Genomic DNA, 20,029 nt, shown 5'->3' with positions numbered 1-20,029 from the left:
ATAGTGGAAGACTCCACAGAAACTTCTTTCTTCCAACTGATCACATTTTGTGAAAGTGGTTTCAAGATCTGATTTGGACATCTTTGTTATTTAGAAAGGAAATAGCTTATAAAGCAGTCTCATTTAAGAGAACAAGTAGTCACGGTGAGTAGAATCTAAAATGGAGTTTCCTATGCAGCAGAGCTAAGCATCCTTATCAGTTTTAAGGCAGTCTTTACTTTTAAGATTTAAATAAACTTAAAACTTGCTGAAATGGAATTAGTTTACATTAAGGTAGAAGTCACATTTTCTCAGGATGAAAAATCAAAGCAGATCCAGCTAGAGCAGGTTACTCAGGGCCTCATCCAGTCAAGTTTTGATCATCTCCAAGTCACAGATTCCACAGATTCCACAGCCTTGCCAACCTGTTCCAGTGTTTTATCATCTTAATGGTGAAATCGGGGGGAGGTGATCTTTTTTTTTTTTTTTTTTTTTTTAATATAGTTCCAACTTGTGTTCCTTGCTTCTCATCCTCTCACTGTGCACTTTCAAAAAGAGTTTGGCTCCATCTTCTCTATACCCTTCCAATTTAGGTAGTTGTAAAGAGTGATATGATCTTAACTTTGTTTTTTTTTTACCTTTTTTTTTTTTTTCTGTGTGTGTGTAAACACCCAGCCTGAAGATCTTCATTGCTGTTTGAAATTGGTTTCTGTGAACAAAATGTTCTTTCTTATTGCTGGGGGCTCTAAGCTTCCATTCTGACAGCACAAGGTGATGCAGAATTATTGAAAGGATAATGAATCAGCAGTACAATGTACCAATTAGATTAATTAGATTTCAAAATTTGATGGATAACCATACTATATGGAGAGATGTGAAGCTATGACCTTACTCCTGAGAGGCAAGAATACAAGCAATTGAGTCTCACTGACATTTAAGGCTGTGTGTGTGTGTGTGTGTGTACAGTTAGATAGATACCTACTTAGGTTGTCTCTCTGTATCATGTCCATTGCCTCCTTGAAGCAGAATTCTTGCTGGACTAGTTACAAAGCTCCTGTTCACCAAGATCATTTTTCTCTACAAATTGGCAATATGACCACTGTCTCATGTATTTTCTGAGCTAGGCTATGGTTTCATTTTTATTGAATCAGTAACTCTCTGCAGATGGGGCATTTAAATTTAGAGACTATTCCTGTTCATGGTTTCAGTTTTGATACTTTTTTAATGTCACTAGTAATAGAAAGAGGTCACGTTAAATATTTCAAATACTGAATAGGAATGAGCTTTTATGATGATGTTCAGTGTTGAATTTGGTCCAAAACCTCTGTTTGGAATAATAATAAAAAAGCATTAAGTGAGAAAACTATGCTGTTTATAGTGGGTCTTGATACATATTTGTTTAACTTAGATTTGCAAATGTTAATTGACCATGGTTCCTTCCAGTCTGTTCAAATGTTATGGTCCTTAAACTGGAATAAACATACCATTTTAATTTCTGTGCAAACATCATGTATTTGTTTCCTACAAATATTAATTACCTTTCTTGCTCTTTTTTCAGGGAATGTATATCAAATCAACATATGATGGACTACATGTAATCACAGGAACAACTGAAAATGTAAGCTTCTTTATTCTAAATGACTTTTATCATGCATACAAGTATTTTCTGTATATCTACAGTGCATTTTGTAATATGAAAACTTGCTTTAAATTAAGCCACTTTTTATTAGTACTTTATCTTTTCTGTACCTATATTATCTTTGTAAAAAATTGGAACCCTTGAAAATAGACATAGAAAAATATCTGTGATGAAGTGACTAATAACTGACAATATAATGAAATGAAAATCTTGAACTTCTGTCCTCAGTGGTTCTTCTAATACATCTTTCTAACAGTGTTCATGTATATATTTTCTCTCTGGCACAAAAGTGTTTTCCTTTATATTAAGTAAATTTTTCTCACATAAGAGCATCATCGTTACTCTAAATTAATATTGGTTGTATTTAATTTTTGCTCTCTACTTTAGATAAATCTCTCAGAACATAGGACAGTTTAGATTCTTATAAAAAAAGAAGTATTTTTCTGTCAACAGAACAGTAGAAATAATATAACAGGGAAAAAAAATCTGCCTCAGGCATTTATATTGACCAGAGTATTCACAAAATTTACTGATAAGCATAGTTGACATCTGAACATCCCTTAACATGTACAGTCAGCTTACTTTATGCAATGGGTAAATATTGTTATACAGTGACGACTACTTTTTTGCTAAGAGTTCTTTGTTTTCTTCTTAGAATGGACAGTAATTTTTTTGTGATTTTTTTCCCCTAATTACCAAATTAAATTAAAAATTATGTTAGAAAAATCGGGCTTTTGAAGATGATGCCTGTCCTAGGATTGACTCATAGAAAATTAGTAGCTTCTGTATGTCTGAGCAATTCAGTAAAATAGATTGTAAAATAATAAATTTTTAAATAGTTACAATATCAGCAGTATGGGTGGATGTAAAAAACATGGGTAATGGAGAAAGATAACTTAAAATATTATATTTCACATCAGACAGGTTATAGAATAATATTTGATAAACCAGAAAGTTTTCAAAGCTTACTGACAGAACTATCACTAAGAAGGGAAAAATTGTGAAAAGGAGCAAACAGATTTTGCTACATGGACAGGAGGGGACGGATAATTTGACAATGTTAAAAAAACAAGTTAGTTAACAATCCAAATAACTATTGTGTGGGATGTATAAAAAGTTCTTTTATGAAAATAACCATTCCTGAAAGAATTGTATTAGGAGAAGTTAAGCACCGTTGTATTTTCATATTTTCCATCATCTGTAGTAAAAATACAGAAGACACCAAGAAAAATCTATTAATTATAATTTTCATTGTAGTCCCAGAAGCGTTAGGCAAAACTGAACCAAAAGCACACAGAATTGCTGCAGCACATAAATCAGTATGACTGATCATAGAAAAACTAAAGAGTTTTGTGTGACAAGAATAATGAAGTAGCTTCTAAATATCCTTCTTGTTACTTAACTTGCAATTCATAATTGTAGAATTGAAAAAAATAAATTGACTTCAACTGCTGCAATCTAATTACTATGACAGGCCTCATAATAAGACCCATCCGTTCTGTTTTTCATACAGTGTTTTAGCCACACTGTTTTCATTCAGTCTTGGATCTGTTTAACAGCATATAGCTGGATAAATTACAAGTTTAAATTTTATAAAGCTAATATTGAAATTATGTAATGCTGACACCCAAGGAACATAAAATTAGCACTGTGCAGCTAGCCAATGATGTAAATATTTGCTGGCATACATCAATGGCATGCTGGCCCATACGGATAAGCTTCATATGTGATATTTTGTTGTACTTGATCTATATATATTGAGTCGTATTGCATCATGCAGTTTTTGTCACTCAGTTTTTAGACAGCACAAACCCATGGAAAGCCTGATGATTGTGTGTCACAGTTTGTGAAGACAAGTCTAATGCAAATTAAACTTAAATTTTTTTTGCTTATTTGTATTAATGCCATTGGCAGCATTTAGAAGTCTTAAAATAAATGTATGTATATCTTGGGTCCTGAAACTTATGAATGATCCATCTTGATTATGTTGCAACAGATTTTGTTCATAGATTGAATTACTCATGCTATAATTAATCCACTTTTTTACTGTAATTCATTTTAGAAATATAATGCAGTTTGTAGGGAAAATATTTATATATTTATAATTGAAATTCACATGAGGAGTTACTAAATTGCCAGCCACTAAAATTTTTATTTTTATTTTGACTAAACTTTAGATGTCAGAACTTTTTGATAAGACACGACCATATGAAGTTGCTTTTTTGTTTTTGCTAAAAGTGTAATCACATGTGCAGATAAACCAGCTTCAAAGACCTTTAATTTCTGGCATTTCAGCAAATTGATTTTTCATTCCTTTTGAAGGGATAATTGACCTCAGAGCCAGTGTTTAATTTTAAAAGATAATAATTAGCTCAGTCTCATCAAAGCCAGGAAAGTAGCTAACAAGAGAAATGACCAGGCCTTTGCTTTTCCAACTAACATCAGCTGAAGTTAAATGTTACGAATGGTACTGTTTACCTGCGTTTCCTGCTTACCTTTTATTCACTGTTTAAAGTGATCAAGTTTGTATTCACACTGAATTCTAGAAATATCTTTGTTATATGTTTAGTCCTGTGTGAAAGACCAGTCTGGCAAAATTCTGCAAGTTTCCACTAAAAGGAGAAACTGACACTGGATCCAGGTAGTTCTGCACACCATCCTATAAAGTACATAGGTAAAATCCTGTTTATTTTAGTGCAGAAGGACTCAGATGACAGGAGTTGAGATCTGGCTGTGATGACCAAGTAGTTTAGCTCAAGGGCTAGACTCCCCACTACAGGAGAGACAGAAGCCGTTATGAAAAAACAAGCAGAAATCAAGCAGGTGAGGAACTGGAAGGTAGCTTGTGTTGGGGAGGTCAGGCAGAGCAAGGTTAGGAATGTTAAGCAAGCGGTAGGCTGAAGGTAAAAGCTGTGCTTGGAATAGCACCTACAACACACTCGGAATCACTATGTCAAATATTGGCTATTTGCCCTATTGGCTTTTTTTTTCCCTACTGATTGAATAATTAATTACGTCTCCTACTACTCTTCAGCACCTGTGCAAACTGCAGAATCTATTGATTAGTCAGCAGGTGCTGACTATTGGAGAGTGAGTTGACCTCCTCATACATGAGTGTCATCGGCGTTTTATTCAGAAGTAAATGCAGTCATTTTCTTCCCAGTGGCGATTTGGGGTTTTGTTCCTTTTATTTGTTTATCTTATTTTTTTAATCTCTATCCACGAAAGGGATGGAAATGATGGGTGGGATTTTTGGTTGGTGAAGACTGTCCAGCTGAAGAGCTCCTGTGTGTTTCCTGGAAGTCTTGACTGGTATGCAGTGAGGTCATGAATATAAACTTCTACAAGTCACTTTTAGTTCGGGTAAATCTTTTCTTCCTTTGCATTTGACATCTGGCTCTTGTGCCATGGGCAATTTATGTTATAGGCTGACTCCAAAAAACATCCAGGAACTGAACTAAGTTTTGATAATGTAACTCCTTTTCTGTGAGGATCTTCTTCAACAGTTTTAGAGTTTGACCACTCTCTGTAGCTGCAAGTGGCTCTTTTTCTGCCTTTCTTAGGAGTCTGCTTACTTGGACAGGGAACTTGAACTGTTACTCAAAGAGTATTTTGCTTTAAATGTTTCTGTGATGTTGGAGATGGGACAATCTGTCCACTCCTCTCTCTGACTAACAAGTAGAGTAAACATTCAACCTTGTCCAAGTCTCCTGGCTGGTCTACTTCCTTAATAGCTAACTTCCACTGTGATTTATTTCTCAAGGTGATGTCTCAGCTCTTTAATTCTTTTCTGGTTATTTTCTCCTGAATTTCAAGTTGGTGTACTCTGTGTCAGTAGAACACTCTTGTAAGCTAGTGCACAATGCAAGTAAGTTCCGTTGAATTCTCAGTTTTCTACTCTTGAGTATGACTGCTGCTCTGCATGCCTTACAGATTTAAGATCTGGTTTCACTGAAGCATTTAAAAATGGTTTGCTAAATAGCAGTTGACCATTTTCAAGTAGCTTTTCAATGGGTTTTAATCCATTTTAATGTTATCAGAAGAAGCTCTATTTAGGATAAGGGAGTTTTTCAGCTCAGTGATCCCCAAATTATGCGAATGGTATATATGGAATACTGTGTGTGTATAGGGGGGGGGGGTGTGTGTGTGTGTGTGTATATATATATATATATATATTTCCTGAGGAGCTAGTCTGTCACCGACATTATTCATTTGTAATTACCACCTTCTGTGTTCAAATGGTTAATCTAGTACTGTGTTGGAAGTGCTGGAACTAGTGTATTTGCAGAGTATCTTCAGTGCACTTAAGCGGTAAAACTGCTATATAAAGGACTGGGAGACCTGCTTTTCTGTTACACGCATGGTTGGTCCAGTCCTGTCCCTGACCATGCAGTAAGCTCAGTATTTGTTGACTTAACAGATTTACTTCAATGTGATATAAATTCACTCAGTGTATTCCCAGCAAGACTGTGACTGCTCATACTCCCCACAGAGAGGTGAAGAAGCTAGAATAATTTGACCAGTCAAAAGGGCTATTCACCACCAATGGAAGTGGGATTCTAGATTACTTCATCAAATTGCCATCTGTTACCAGCAAAAACATAGTTCCTTATAAATACAGTTTTCATAAATATGACCAATTATTGTTATTTGATAGCAATAATACTTCTTTGGGCACAGCTTTCTTGCCTCCTTCAACATTCATTGGTTTAATTCCTGCCCCCCCCCCCCGCCATGTAAAGTTAATTATTGTCTCTTGTCCTTAGTCTCCTGCTGACCAATGTAAGAAAATCCATGCTGGTGATGAGGTGATCCAGGTCAACCATCAAACTGTGGTAAGTATTTTGGAAATTCTGTTCTGCAGTCTTTGCCTATTTCCACTGCTAAAAAGGTAATAATTCGTCGTAGACGGTAACTTTGCCAAACTAGATTATTATTTATGTCTTTCAAAATATCATAACCACTGCTTATGCTTAATAGGAAAAGGCACAAGTTGAGTTAGTAACCAGCCCAGAAGGATTAAGCCAAATTTACGTTTTGTACAGCTGCTGTTCAACATCATACTCTTTATATAAGGAGATCCCAGATTTTTTCACTGAAGTTCTTAGACTTCTCATTATGGATATGCCAGCTAGTTTAACTTTTTCCTCTTAAACAGAATTTTGCATTCTGTTTAATATAAGATTCAGATTAAAAATGCAGAAGTGCTGTAACAGCCATATATTCTGAATCTGTTGTGGGAGAAAAAAAAAAAGTAAAGATGATTAAAGTGTTGATAGAAATCTGTCAGATTTTGCTTTTGTGCATTCTTGCATGCAGATTTATTTTTAGGCAGATGAGCAGTTTTATAAACTTAGTGAAACTATTAATTGGTATAAAATCACGTAAGCATGTATATGCAGAAGTATACGCTGAGCCCAAGGTATTGCAGTACATGATTTGCGCATGTTTAAACATGCCTACCATTGCATTTCTTTCACAGCTGTCTGCTGTATTGTGTACTGTATCTATAGAAAACTACATTTCGTTTTATGTAGAAATGCAGGAATAATATGTTTCTGCGGCATTCATAGAATTGTATCCTGACTTAAAACACACGTGACTTCACTGAAGATTTATTTATTTGTTTATTTGATTAAATTATTTGTAATTGTGCTCTAAAAGCCTATCAGAGTGCTTATCTAAAAGCCTGTCAGAGCCTCATCCAAAGTTGAATGGTTATATTTTTCTTCCTATTTTGTGATGACACACGTTGCTGCCTTATAACTAATGTTAGTTCCAGTGTTGATGATTACTGAAAAAAATGCAGTCACATTTTGTCCCAGTACTACCTTAAGTCATAGGGACTGTCCCTTTTAAAAAAAATGGAATTGTATGTTGCAGAAGAATGGAAGCAGTGTTGCTGGAACTACAGGTGAAAGGAACACTTGTATTTCCTACTTATTAGGCATGAGAAGCATTGTGACAGTGAAGATGATAACTATTTAAAGTGCTTATAATTTAGCCCTTTAACTTTGTCTTGCTGAACCCCATCTCCTAACATAGCAGCAGCAAAATTAAGAAATCTTTCTGTCTGTCATTTGTGTGAGGTGGAAATATGAAAGTCTGATTACAAAAATCTTATGATTAGAGAGAAAATATTTTCTCTTGAAAAGAAGTATAACTTATTCATTTACACTTTAAATGTTAATGCAACATGCAGCTCTTACCTATATTGGAGAGGTTCTATGAGTTGTCATAGTTACAAGTTGAAATATGCATTAGACTGGCTTTCTCCATCAAACATACTTTTCAAGTGACAGACCTGATTTAATCTTTACTCGCCGAGGTGAAATCCCCTCATTCAGCTACTCAGGAATTGGTTTTCTGGATAGCAACTCTTTCTATGTGTGTTATTACAACAGGCCCAAGGTGTTTGATACTTGTAATCCCTTTCCAGCTAAGGGCACAGTACCAACAGCTGAGTCAAGTGGCATAAAATACCTTTTTCTAAAAAAACCCCCACTATTAATTATTCATTCTGATGTTTATAACAAGCTAAGAAAAGAGATAAATGGCAAGCTGTTTCTTTCGGGAATTTATTCTTCCTTTGAAATGGCTGGGAAGGTGTCATTCTGTCTTCACTGTGACTTTGGAAAGTCAGACAGTAATATTGAGTGTTTGCATGTTTCAGAGGTGTATGTCCAACCCTCTTCCCCTCATGGACTGGAAGTTTTAATGTTTTAAGTATCCCTTTGATCTTCAAGTGCGCCCTTTAAGTCACTTCTGGTACGTCTTGCTGCAAACTACACTTAGCTGTGTTCCTTCTTCACCCAAGTTATCACAAGTTGTGATGATCAATATCATGCTTATAATTACCATGATTTCTATTAGTGGATTAGAATAATTCAAAGGCAACAGCTCGTTAAATTTCCATGTAATCAATATTTTAATACTAGCAAGACCAGCTCATAAAATGAGGTGTAACCCATTTGAAATCAATGATTGGGGAGGGCAGTTGAATAACCTTACAAAAGAAAGCTTGCGCATCTGTGGTGGTCTTACAGGTTTTCCAGAGCGGTAAACTGTCTTGCTCACTAAGTAGAGGAGCATGGATTTGTGCCTGCACAGAGTCCTCACTAGAACCCAACATTTCCTCATACCAGCCTTTGACTCCAGTTTAGCAAAAGCAAGCGCTAGTAGAAGTAAAATTGTAAAAAAGAAAAATACAAAGCAGTTTGAAATTATACCTAGCCAAAATGTGCTTGTTCAGCTGTTTTGTGCTTCTCACTTCTCTCACAATGTTCTCCAGCTGTTTTTGTTGCCTGGTAGTTGGTAGTGCCATTTCTACCATTAGTTTGATTTCTGGATTGGAGATTAAATGCTTGCTTCCTTCCCTCTCTCTCTCTCTCGCCTTCCCCCTCTCTTGTGCGCCTTCTCTCTCTCCAATTTTACTCAATATTTTTTCCCCTTTTTTAGGTTAAATGTCACATCTTCATTCCCTCTCAAATAAAATTGCAGCAAAAGTTTGCATTGATTTATAACCAGTTATGATGGCTTGCATTTTCCCTTTACCTTGTTTTGGAGCTGAAAGAAGTGGAATGTCTCTTTATTTCTCTAATGTATCATTCTGTTCAATTTATTTCATACGAAGCATTTATCATTGCCCTGTGAAGAGGCAAATTATTACATTTCGTATCCTAAATACTTCCTGGGTTGTTACAGAATTTTCAAGGTAGATAGTTAAAATATTATTTACAATATATGTATCCGGTGAAATCCATGGTCTCCAGTGTCCTGTTAGTTTTCCATAGAGACTCTACTTAAAGCATTAAAAGCCTAGGTGATAAAAATACAGATGTTAGTGTTATTTCTTATTCCTGCTTTTACCTGTTCATTGGTAAGGGAGGCTCCATGCTTTCATAAAATGTATACACAGGTTAAGTTATACAATGTAAAGATGCAGAAATGTACTTCTTCAGATATTTGTATGCTTCAGAGATTCTGCATCCAACAAATTTTATCTTTGTAGTCGTAACAGAGACATTTTCTTAAGACTGAAGTTTCTGTAGCATTTTGGTAGTCTATCAAATATGAATCCCATTCAACACAACGTGTTTTGAAAGAATCTGTTCTGAAGATGATTAGATAGAGTCTTTTTGTATTGCCACTAGTGAAAATACTTTCCTGATTAGAGAAAGTATGGATCTCTTTTAATAGATTCCAAACATATAACTGACAACTGGCATCACTTAATCTGATTTTGACTGAACTAGGCCAATGTATTTTCTAGATAGATTCATATTCACTCATTTAATAAGATCATGTGAGTTTTAAAACTTTCATTGATGTTCCCACAACCTGTAATAAATTCTTCCGGTAGTTAATTATTCTCATTGCTGGGGGGAAAAAAAAAAATCATTTTATTTGTAGCCTACATTTGTCTGGCACAAGCTTCCAGTCCTTTGATCTTGATATATTTTTATCTATTAGATTGGAGAGCAGGTTTCTCATTTAGGTATTTTCAGGATGCAATCAAATTGCCTCTGAACTTTTTTTTTTTTTTTTGGTAAGCGAGATAATTTGAGCACTTCCAGTTTGTCATCCTAATGCATGACCCTCCTCAACAACCTCTTTAAATTCCCAACTGTAATACTTTGCGTATCTAACATTGAGTTACAGAGCTGTGCAGTGAAAGCATTCATTCATGTGTAGGGCAGTACTCCTGTGCTAAAATAGTGTAAATGAGACTACATTAATGTAGCCATTACCAACTAGCTGTTCACTCTTTTAAAAAGGTTTGTGTTCATTTTTCATTCATACAAAGGCAAAAATGAAACTAAGAGGACACTTCTATTTGATTTTTTCCTTTAAAAACAAAACCTATAATTTCAATTTAAGTTTGACTCTCCATCAGGAAGTCCATTTTAAGAGAAGAATCATTATCCGTTTTGAAATTGTGAGAGGAGTAAGCTTTTAAACAGGTTTAAGAAGATGTAGCATTAGAAATACTTGTACCATCAATGCATTTGAGTGGAGTCAACACCCATAATAGCATTTCTAATCCTGGAGGCAGTTCTCTGGACTTGTATAGCTATAGCAGAGGATTAAGCATGCTGACAACGTCGGTCTCATTGAATTGGTGGATGTATGGAGTTAAGCATTTTGGGATTGATGTGACTAGAATATTTTGGCTGTATGTTTTCAAAATTATTCTTATTACCTACAATTAGTATACACATTTAATATAAAGCATTATCTGTATTAAGAAATATCAGATAGCTAGGAGGTAGCTCTTCTCCCCCCCCGCCCCCAAACCAGTTATATTAACAAATATATTAAAAATATTAACAAAACAAGACCACTTGTTTTACTTTACTTTTCAAATAACTTTTCAGTGTAGTTGAGAGTTTAAAAAAAAAAAGACAGGAAAGCAGCTTACAAGTTATATAATGCAACAATTGAAAGAGTTAGAAATAAAAGACTTATTATGTGGAATCTGGTCTAACCAAGGAACACTCTGTAATACAATTATAAAGATCAAAGAAAAAATAATAGTACTTTAAGCAAGAAATTAATTAAATCAGGCGATTCACCACTGGCTGTTAAGATCATTTAATCATTATTCAATTTCCTTATTTGCTTTTCTGCTTGTCCTTCTTGCTTATTAGATTTTAATAAAACAGCATAAGAAACTTTAAAAATAAGTTATACGTTCTAAATTACTGCCACACTAACTCTTTATTTTTCCCTACAGTTGCAACAGGCACTAGTTCTGCCAGTGCCTTGTAGATTTTTACTTCCTCTCCTATAAAACTGTACAGAAGTGCTGAATTTGCCACTGTACACTTATTTGTTTGCAAAATTAATAATTATACCTTAGGTTCTGTGGATAGTATATTTTCTGCTGTTTAGTTGAAATAGTAAATTTCATATTGTAATTTTTTTAAAGTTGTTTTATATATGGGACATGATTCTTTAGTCAAAGAATTGGGACTGTTATGCAGTGAAAATAGGGTAAAATTAAAGCCAAGATAGTCACTAGCCAAGAAACGCTTGTTTCTTTCAGTTTTCCATAACAAGGATAGTATCAAACATAGAACAAAGAAAACCAGTCATAATAAATATATAGGTGTATATATTCAGGATGCAAAGTTAGGTAATTTAATGCCAAATCGTCTTCACCTGAGTTTACTGAAGAGACTGAAAGTTTCAATTGCAAGTCCCTAAGCAATGATTTTTAATGAATTGTCTGCTTTACGATAACATTGTATGCTGGGGAAATGTAAGAAGGCAAAACTTACTAGTGAGTACTTTGCAAGATTTTGTAGATGATCTAGAGGAAACGATAACTAAAGACATGAAGGAAAATGGCATATTAGGTGAAATGCAGCATAATTTTATGAAAATTAAACTGTGTTAATGCTCTACCTTTGATAATTTTTCAGACAACAGAAATATTGCAGATCCAAACAAGTATTGATCTAGCTGCCTGACCATCTGTAAAATAGTTTATCTACTTCTCTATGGAAAAGTGTTTGATAAACTAGGGAAAACTGACAATTTTTTATTTTTTTTTTATTAGAATTTCAAGGTCATTTAACAGGACAGAGAGCAATAATAATGCTTTTAGTAATTCCTGTTGAAAGCGAGATGTTACTCAGGAGCAACTGGCAAGACTCCAGAGTCAGAATGTAGTAATTAATCCCAAATCAACTGAGCGCCATAGAAGTGATGTGATGGAAAATGGCAAAGATGAACTTGGAATTAATCAGGAACAAGTTTCCAGGAGAAATAGAGTTTTAATGCCATTGTCTTGACATTGGTAATATCTTGTCTGAAATACTATGTGATGTTCGGGTCATTTACAGTCATCAAAGGCATGAAGTTACATATGAACATTAAAAAAAATGTAATGGGTAAAAAAGAAAACATATCATCTGTCTCATATGAAGAGAATTTTTTTAAGGATTTCAATTTGGTTAACCCAGCCAGCTAGGTCTGAGACAGAATTCCTCTTTCTTAACAGACAGAGGCTATAAAGACCAAAGAGAAAGAACTCTTTAAGGTAAAAACAATGTTGTGCAAGAGCAAGCATCCATACAAACATCTGTAAGTAAATCTGTGGTAGAATTTAAGAGGTCTGTCTAGGATGGTGTTTGAAGAACTGATGAAAATGATTACATTATAGTTGCCTGCAGCTATGTAGAAGATTAAACAAATGGATGTAGGCCTAGAAGGGCTCTTTCAGTTCTAACACCTTTGCTTTGTTGTGTATCGTGTTTGTTATGTTATCTCCAAATAGCTGTTGTTTTTAAGTAATGTGGCTGCATTTTCATACTTGATAAGGTTATTCTTTGGAATGATGGATGCTATGCTTTCAGTACTTAAAGGGAGCTTATAAGAAAGATGAGGACAGACTTTTTAGTAGGGCCTGTTGCGATAGGACAAGGCGTAATGATTTTAAACTAGAAGAGTGTAGATTTAGACTAGATATAAGGCAGAATTTTTTTGCGATGAGGGTGGTGAGACACTGGCACAGGTTGCCCAGAGAGGTGGTAGATGCCCCATCCCTGGCAGTGTTCAAGGTCAGGTTGGACGGGGCTCTGAGCAACCTGCTCTAGTTGAAGATGTCCCTGCTCATTGCAGGGGGGCTGGACTAGATGACCTTTAAAGGTCCCTTCCAACCCAAACTATTCTATGATTCTGCGATTCTAAATACATGTTCAGCAGCCTAATACCCTTTCATACTGTTCATTGTCAAATTACATACTTTAAGTGTGTTAAGAGCACTGGCACAAGGAAATAATTTCAGCACTAATTTATTGCTGTTAAGATATTTATTAAATTAATATCCTAGGTGTATATTCGTGGAATTGTAAATTTGAGTCTTAATGAGAGCTCATTTTAGATGGAGGTAAATCTGTAAATGTAGTGCCAGATCACACCATCTGTGTTTCAGCACACTGTGTGTTGTAAAATACAAGTAGGAACAGCAAAGGCAAAAGATGCCATGAAAATTACAACTTCTTCCCCCAAAAGATGTCATTCTGTTCCCAAACAAATTGCCACGTTACTTATTCTCAGGGTTCAGTGTTTCAAAAATGCTTAGTAATGCATGTCTTCCAGTAGCAGATCTTGCATCTGCTTGGAATCTTGCTGTATTTCTCTGTTAGTTAATGAAAATAACTATGTAAGATAACGGGAGAACATTTGTTTTTCCATCATCAGTTATTGTTAGTAACAGTTAGGATATTAATAAGAAGAGTGAATCAGCTACAGGTGTTAATGGTGAGCTTCCCATTCAGTGACAGAAAGTAGTCTTATGATCTTCCAGCACATTTTTGTCTAATAATAATTTCTGATTTGCATGTTAATCAAACCAATTCCCTTGATTAATTCCCTAATGAGTCAAAGTGAATTATAGACTTAAAATACGAAAGGATGATAGTCTGTTTCCTTAACAAAAAGTTGAGTTTACATGAGCTTTTTTTTTTTTTTTTTTAATGCAAATATGAAGAGAGGTCATACTCTTGAGGTTCAAGTAAGTATCCAGATGGCTTTGCTTATGTATTTGAAGAGCCTTGAGGGGAAACATCTGTCCTGGTTCATGTCAGGGTTACTGCAGTCAAAGCAAAATTACTTGTTTTCAGGTGGTGTGCAATACAGTATGTTCTAAATATTTAGAAAATATCCTGTACATTGATTTCCAGATCAAATGCCTAACAAGGTAGTTCTTAAATTCCTGTTTAGTTAATGCTCCGTCTCTCTCCATCCTAGGTAATATTAAAGCTTGCATACAATACAGCGGGTAGAATATGCACAATTCTCACAAACAAATTAAGGTGTAACCTACCTTCCTTCTGTGAGGTACACTCTATATTTTTGTACTTCTCAGAACTTTTTCATTCTTCAGAGTCCTGATAGATGTTTAGGGTTTGATAAGGCAGTGAAGGAACTGAGGAACCACACTTCTGCTTTATCATCCCCAGAATTTTCAGGAGCAGCAGAGAAAGGAATATAGGTATTCTATCCACTATGCATTCCTAGTTCCACTATCTGAGCTGTGTCTTCTAAATTTGTACCATAATAAATATGTATAATGTGTTTCAAAGAAATTGGGGTGGAAGTGAATAACTGTTGTGGTGGTTTTGACTACTGGACTCCTTTGATAAGCACCATCATGTTCAACAGTCCAGCTGGTTTTTTTCAGTTCTTTTTGATAGACGAATATATCATGCACTTAATGCCTGTGCAGTCATCCACAAATGCACCGGTTTGAGTTTTTGTCAGTCTTTTTTGAGTGTGTGCGTGTCTGTAACATTAAGAATTTTTTGTATTAGTTTGGGTTTTTATACAGATCATCGGTGAGTCATCGCTGGCCAGGTAGCCTTTATTTTAAAAAAGCAAAAAAGGTGCTTGTCCAGCATAAACAGAGTTTGGATTTATAAAAATGCTGAAATTCCTATTGCTGGTAGTATGTATCCTGAATCCCATTAATACATATCTAGAACTTGTAAATGAGAAGGAACAAAGTCAATATAGGGAGACTTTAAAGAAGATACTGGAGAACTAGGAAACAAACTAGTTTACTGTCGGTTAATGAAAGTGATTTATGTTTTTCTGAACATACTAGTTATGCAATCCCAGCTACAAAATTATCAGGTTTAGGTATACAAAATTACTACAGCATTGTGGATATTTAAATTATTATACTTTTATGGTAAAGCAATTTAGTATTGTAGGGATTAATATTTTTGAAACTATTATTTTTGAAGTTAACATATTTTGCAGTTTCCAGTAATTATCTGGCTTTACTCTCTCTGAGAAAGCTAACAAATCTTTAACATAGGCAGTAGTACACATTTTTTTCCCTGGAGCCCTTCTTTCCATACTGAAGATGTACAAAGCAATAAAAATTATTGATTAGAGCAATCCTAAGCGTAAACCACCAAAATCTTAAACTTCTGCCTGCCTGTTACCATTTTCAGTGAGTTGTACATTCTTCTAGGTTTCTTCCATATTTAGCATCTAAATTAAAAAAAAATAGTAATTTTTTTCGCTAAAATTAAGTCAATAATTTTAAGCCAGTAAATATAAAAGTTTCTGTGATTCTAATCTTTTTACAAACTCTGTGTGTATCGCTGACATAGCAATTCTCATTGCTGGCACCTGACTGTATTTTGTATGTTCTTTGAGTTCTAAAGTAAGACTACAGCAGGCATGTGGCTTTCCACATTCTAGGTTTTGTAAGACCAGTTTATAAAGAGATAAAAAATAGTGCACTGTATTTCAATACGCAAATATGTTTAGCAGAGGACAGTGCACCATGACTAGAACTTTACTATGCTGTGCAAAGATGACATAATAATGTGCTTCTGAATTTGTTGATTTGAATGTATCCTAATTGTTCCAATTTCTTTTATTTGGGAAAATAAGAGTATTACAGTAGTCTTTTTTTTTTTTTTCCTTTATTAGTCTAATCTTAATGTGAACTTTCATTACTGAGTGAAATATCTTAACCCAGATTGTAGAATCTGATTAACTGAATGTATATGCTAAAAATTTTAAAGGAGCAAAATACCCTTTTGCTGAATACATCTTACCATAGCTAGAAGCTAGTAATTGCTATTAAAGACTGATTCTTTAAGAATAAATGTCAAAATCTGTCTCAAGGACTGGTTTTCAACTAAGATTTTTAATCTACTGTAATGACTTCTATTTTTTTCAAAGATATTTTTAGTAATACAATTTATAATAACATGTCCGAATTCCTGAGAGCATTTTATCATCACCTACTAATAATGACTGCAGACTGTTCTCTAATAGATCTTGGTATTTAATGGTTTTGTCGTTAAGGTTCTCATTGGAATAATTTATCATTAACTTAATTATTTATCATTCTTTTCTAAAAGGAGCTCATAGAACTCTAAAGATTTTAGCATTCTGAAAATTACGTTAATCTATAAAAATGGAAAATAGTTAATTTTTAATTTTATAATTCAGTAAAATATATATATATAGTCTCTGTCATTTTATAAATAAAGCACAAAACTAGAAGAGTTCGTTTGGAACACAAGTTGACATATTTGCATTTGTTTGGCTTTGGCCTGTTTATAATTACTACCATTTTCTGATTTCCCGTGGCCAGTGCATTTTTAGAAAGTTTTCAATAGAACAGCAACATTAAAAATAGAATAGAACTTTAAAAAGCTATTCTTTTAGCTTTTTAAGCTAAAAGCTTTTTAGCTAAAAAGGATTTTTAAAATCCTTTTTAGAGTTACAACACATTGTAGTTGTTTCCAAGCAGAATGTTCACACTCAGGATCCTGGCTTTGGCCCACTGTGGAGACAGACCAGAACCTTACAGTTTCTATCGTAACTTCTCTTCAGCCCTTATAACAGAATTTTAACTGAAATCTCTTCAAGGTTTCCTTTATTATTTTCCCTCCACTTTCATGTGTAATCAGATATTATCTTCCTCTAAGAGGAAGGTAGTTATAAACTATACCTGATATAATATGGTGATATATGTAGACTGCTCTGATTCTGAGCACCTAAATCTTTTTCTTTTTTTTTCTTGTTTTTTAATAGCAATGGGAACACACACTTTGGTCAGAAGGGCAATTATGATTAAAATGTTATAGTGAACTCTGGCAGGTCAAACATAGTCAAAAAGCATAGCAAATATAAAGGCACTTAATGCTTGCATATATATGTAGAGTTACTGGTCTTGTATTCCCTAAGCTTTTCATTCTTAAATGTTCTCTTTAAGGCTGCTGCAATTTGGCCTCAGTAAGATTGTGTCTGGAGAACTGCTGTATGAACACAGCATTCTAATTCCTGTTCAGTACAGACCTGCTTGACACTAGGCCTTAAGACTTGTGGTAGTTATAACATTTATGACAGGTCTTTACTATGGTCATTTATTACTACTGTAAAAATCTGCCATGTTTGGAACAGACAATGGAGAGAAGAGTTTAATACAGGCACCTTTAGAGGTGCTGGGGGCTCAGCTTTTCCGTGAAAGAAACTGACTTTTGCAAAAAATATTCTGTGCAGGATCAGATCCATATTGCTTTGTTTAGCAGCACTGTGGGTAGAAAGTAACCATCAATGTTCAAATTAATACCTGACTCATTTAAGTAAGGTTTTTAAAAGGATGCAATATTTAAAAGGGTAAGTGGAGAGTCTATTCTGCACCTATTCACTTTCCTTGAGTGGCAAATCTAGAAATTATGTGTGAGTAGGAGAAGATGCAAATAAGTAAGGCTAGGAAAATCCTCCAAAGTCCTCCCTATAAATACTTAGGTAGGCCTTGCTGTTTCCCAGAGCGAAATGTGAACCAGTAACCTAATAGTCACTTGCAAGTGGTTGCTCTTTCCAGTAATTCCTTTCTAGGTAGGCTTTGAGCTACTTCAGCAAGATCCTTGGTATACTTCCTGAAAATAACAAGATGAGACTAAATGAAGGCAATAGTTAAGCCCTTGGGACCCAGGGCTAAGGTTAGGTGTAAGTAACTAAGAGTCTGCTTTAGTCGTACTGTTTTTCTGACGCTAGTGGAAGAGAGACAAATGTCAAAATTTGTGGTCTAAGTCTGGTACCTAGATCAGGTCACAAGTACATTGACGAAAGATACAAGCTTTACAAGTGAATGTTAGCAAATCCTATAAGCATTGCAATGTATTTCTGTCTATCAGTACTAGTTTGGGTGTTATATAGGATACTTTTTTTTAAGACTGTACTATTAAAGAAACTTCTTCAGTAATAATGTTACTCAGGAAACAGGGCAAACCAACTTTAATGATAATTCACTGTGAAGTGCTAAGTGGTAGGAATTTCCGATTTTATTCATAGTGAACAAGCTAATACATTAGTTGCATATAAGAAGGGCAAAAGGACTGCTGAATGAAGCCAAATTTATTCTCTTATTTAAGCTAGTAGAATTCCACTGATTTCAGTGGTGTAACTTGAAAGGTTTGGCTGAGGTTTAGAAATATGTGAATTTTTCTGAATTTCACTTTCAGTTCTGAATTTACATATCTGACTGTTTTAATACCCTTTTTGTTGTTGGTTTTTTCTCATGTGTCTGTGGAACTATGGATAGAAATTCAGCAGCACTTAAATGTGTAAGAAACTACTTTTATCATAAACATCTTTACTGTCATTTATATTATTATTCAGTTTTTAAACCTCTTCAACCATTCAGGATAATAGGATAGTGTAAACATTCATTTAAAAAAAATCCCATGAAAATACATTTTCTGTTTCATATATAAACAGTTCATGGTAAATTCATATTTAAATAATGAAGAAGATTAGGAAATGTCTCTAAGTAGCTTTTTGTGAGCAGCACATATAAAAACCTTTCAGTACTAGTGATGTTCTTTTGTATGGCTATGTTTACAACTTACAGTAACTTGAATTACTCAGCTCTATCCAGGGGCTGTATAGATAAATCAAGTAAATGAGCATTTATCTTCAGTTAGGATCTTAAAGCTGTTACATATGTTGCTATAGCATAGTCTGTCTTCCTCCTCAGCAGTGAATATTTCAACTCAGGATCCAGACTGAAATTATTTCATGACTTCTAGTCGTCATCATTTGATTTAAAATGTACAGTGATCTCACAAATTATTAAAAGGGAGACAGTGTTCACTTATGCCTTATTAAGTTAAGAAACATAGCTTAAAAAAAGAAATTCCAGCTTCAGCAGCATCATTTTAGTCCAACAGAAGTAATCAGACACAGTTTATAAAAACTGCTTATGTTTGCAAAGAGTAGGCTGTAATAGACCTTTTCAGTTAACAGAAGACTTCCTTCACATCTAAAGTTAAATGGAAAGCTTTCAAAATTCAATTGTGGAATTTTTCCCTAGGTTGGCTGGCAGTTAAAGAACCTAGTAAATGCATTGCGGGAAGACCCAAATGGAGTGATTTTAACCTTGAAAAAACGTCCTCAGAATACCCTGGTTTCTGCTCCTGCCCTTCTGAAGAATGTGAGGTGGAAGCCTCTTGCACTTCAGGTAAGAAGGCTGTTGCAATGCTGGTGTCATGGTAAATCCTTTACTCTATTCAAGAGAAAACACTAGAATCTTTCCTTCCAGTGAAAGGAATGGGAGCCTCTAAAAAGTCCTAAATTCCTTTGAAATAGGGTGCTGACATAAGTAAATGTGGCTATACAGTATGTGTCAATAAGATTGTTTTCCTCCATTTTTTCATGAAGTTGGGAGCCACAGGAATTCATAGAAGGAAAGAACATTTACAGTTTGGGTTACTTAAGAACAAGTCAGTCTAAGGTTCAGTAGCTGCTTTGACTGGCGGAGGCAACATTGCTTCCCTGTTTCCATTATTTCACAGTCTGTCAAAACTACTTGTTCGTAATCAAGCATGTCAGAATTTTAGGTTTCAGAAAAAGTCTGCTTCTGCTCCA

At 34.6% G+C, this 20,029-nt stretch overlaps 1 protein-coding gene across 1 annotated transcript in view; it reads left to right on the top strand.

The window, feature by feature from the left end:
* The window catches only part of LOC128153769 (connector enhancer of kinase suppressor of ras 2-like), a 212,080-nt gene that overhangs the window by 123,289 nt on the left and 68,762 nt on the right, over positions 1 to 20,029 (top strand). The window contains exons 7-9 of the mRNA XM_052813495.1: positions 1,538 to 1,597; positions 6,385 to 6,453; positions 19,476 to 19,622. Coding sequence (XP_052669455.1) covers positions 1,538 to 1,597; positions 6,385 to 6,453; positions 19,476 to 19,622 — 276 coding nt within the window. The remainder of the gene's footprint in view (positions 1 to 1,537; positions 1,598 to 6,384; positions 6,454 to 19,475; positions 19,623 to 20,029) is intronic.

Source organism: Harpia harpyja, chromosome 18, assembly GCF_026419915.1.
Source record: "Harpia harpyja isolate bHarHar1 chromosome 18, bHarHar1 primary haplotype, whole genome shotgun sequence".
Taxonomy (NCBI): Eukaryota; Metazoa; Chordata; class Aves; order Accipitriformes; family Accipitridae; genus Harpia; species Harpia harpyja.
Note: the sequence above shows the minus strand (reverse complement) of the source record. Positions and strands in the feature narration are given on the sequence as shown.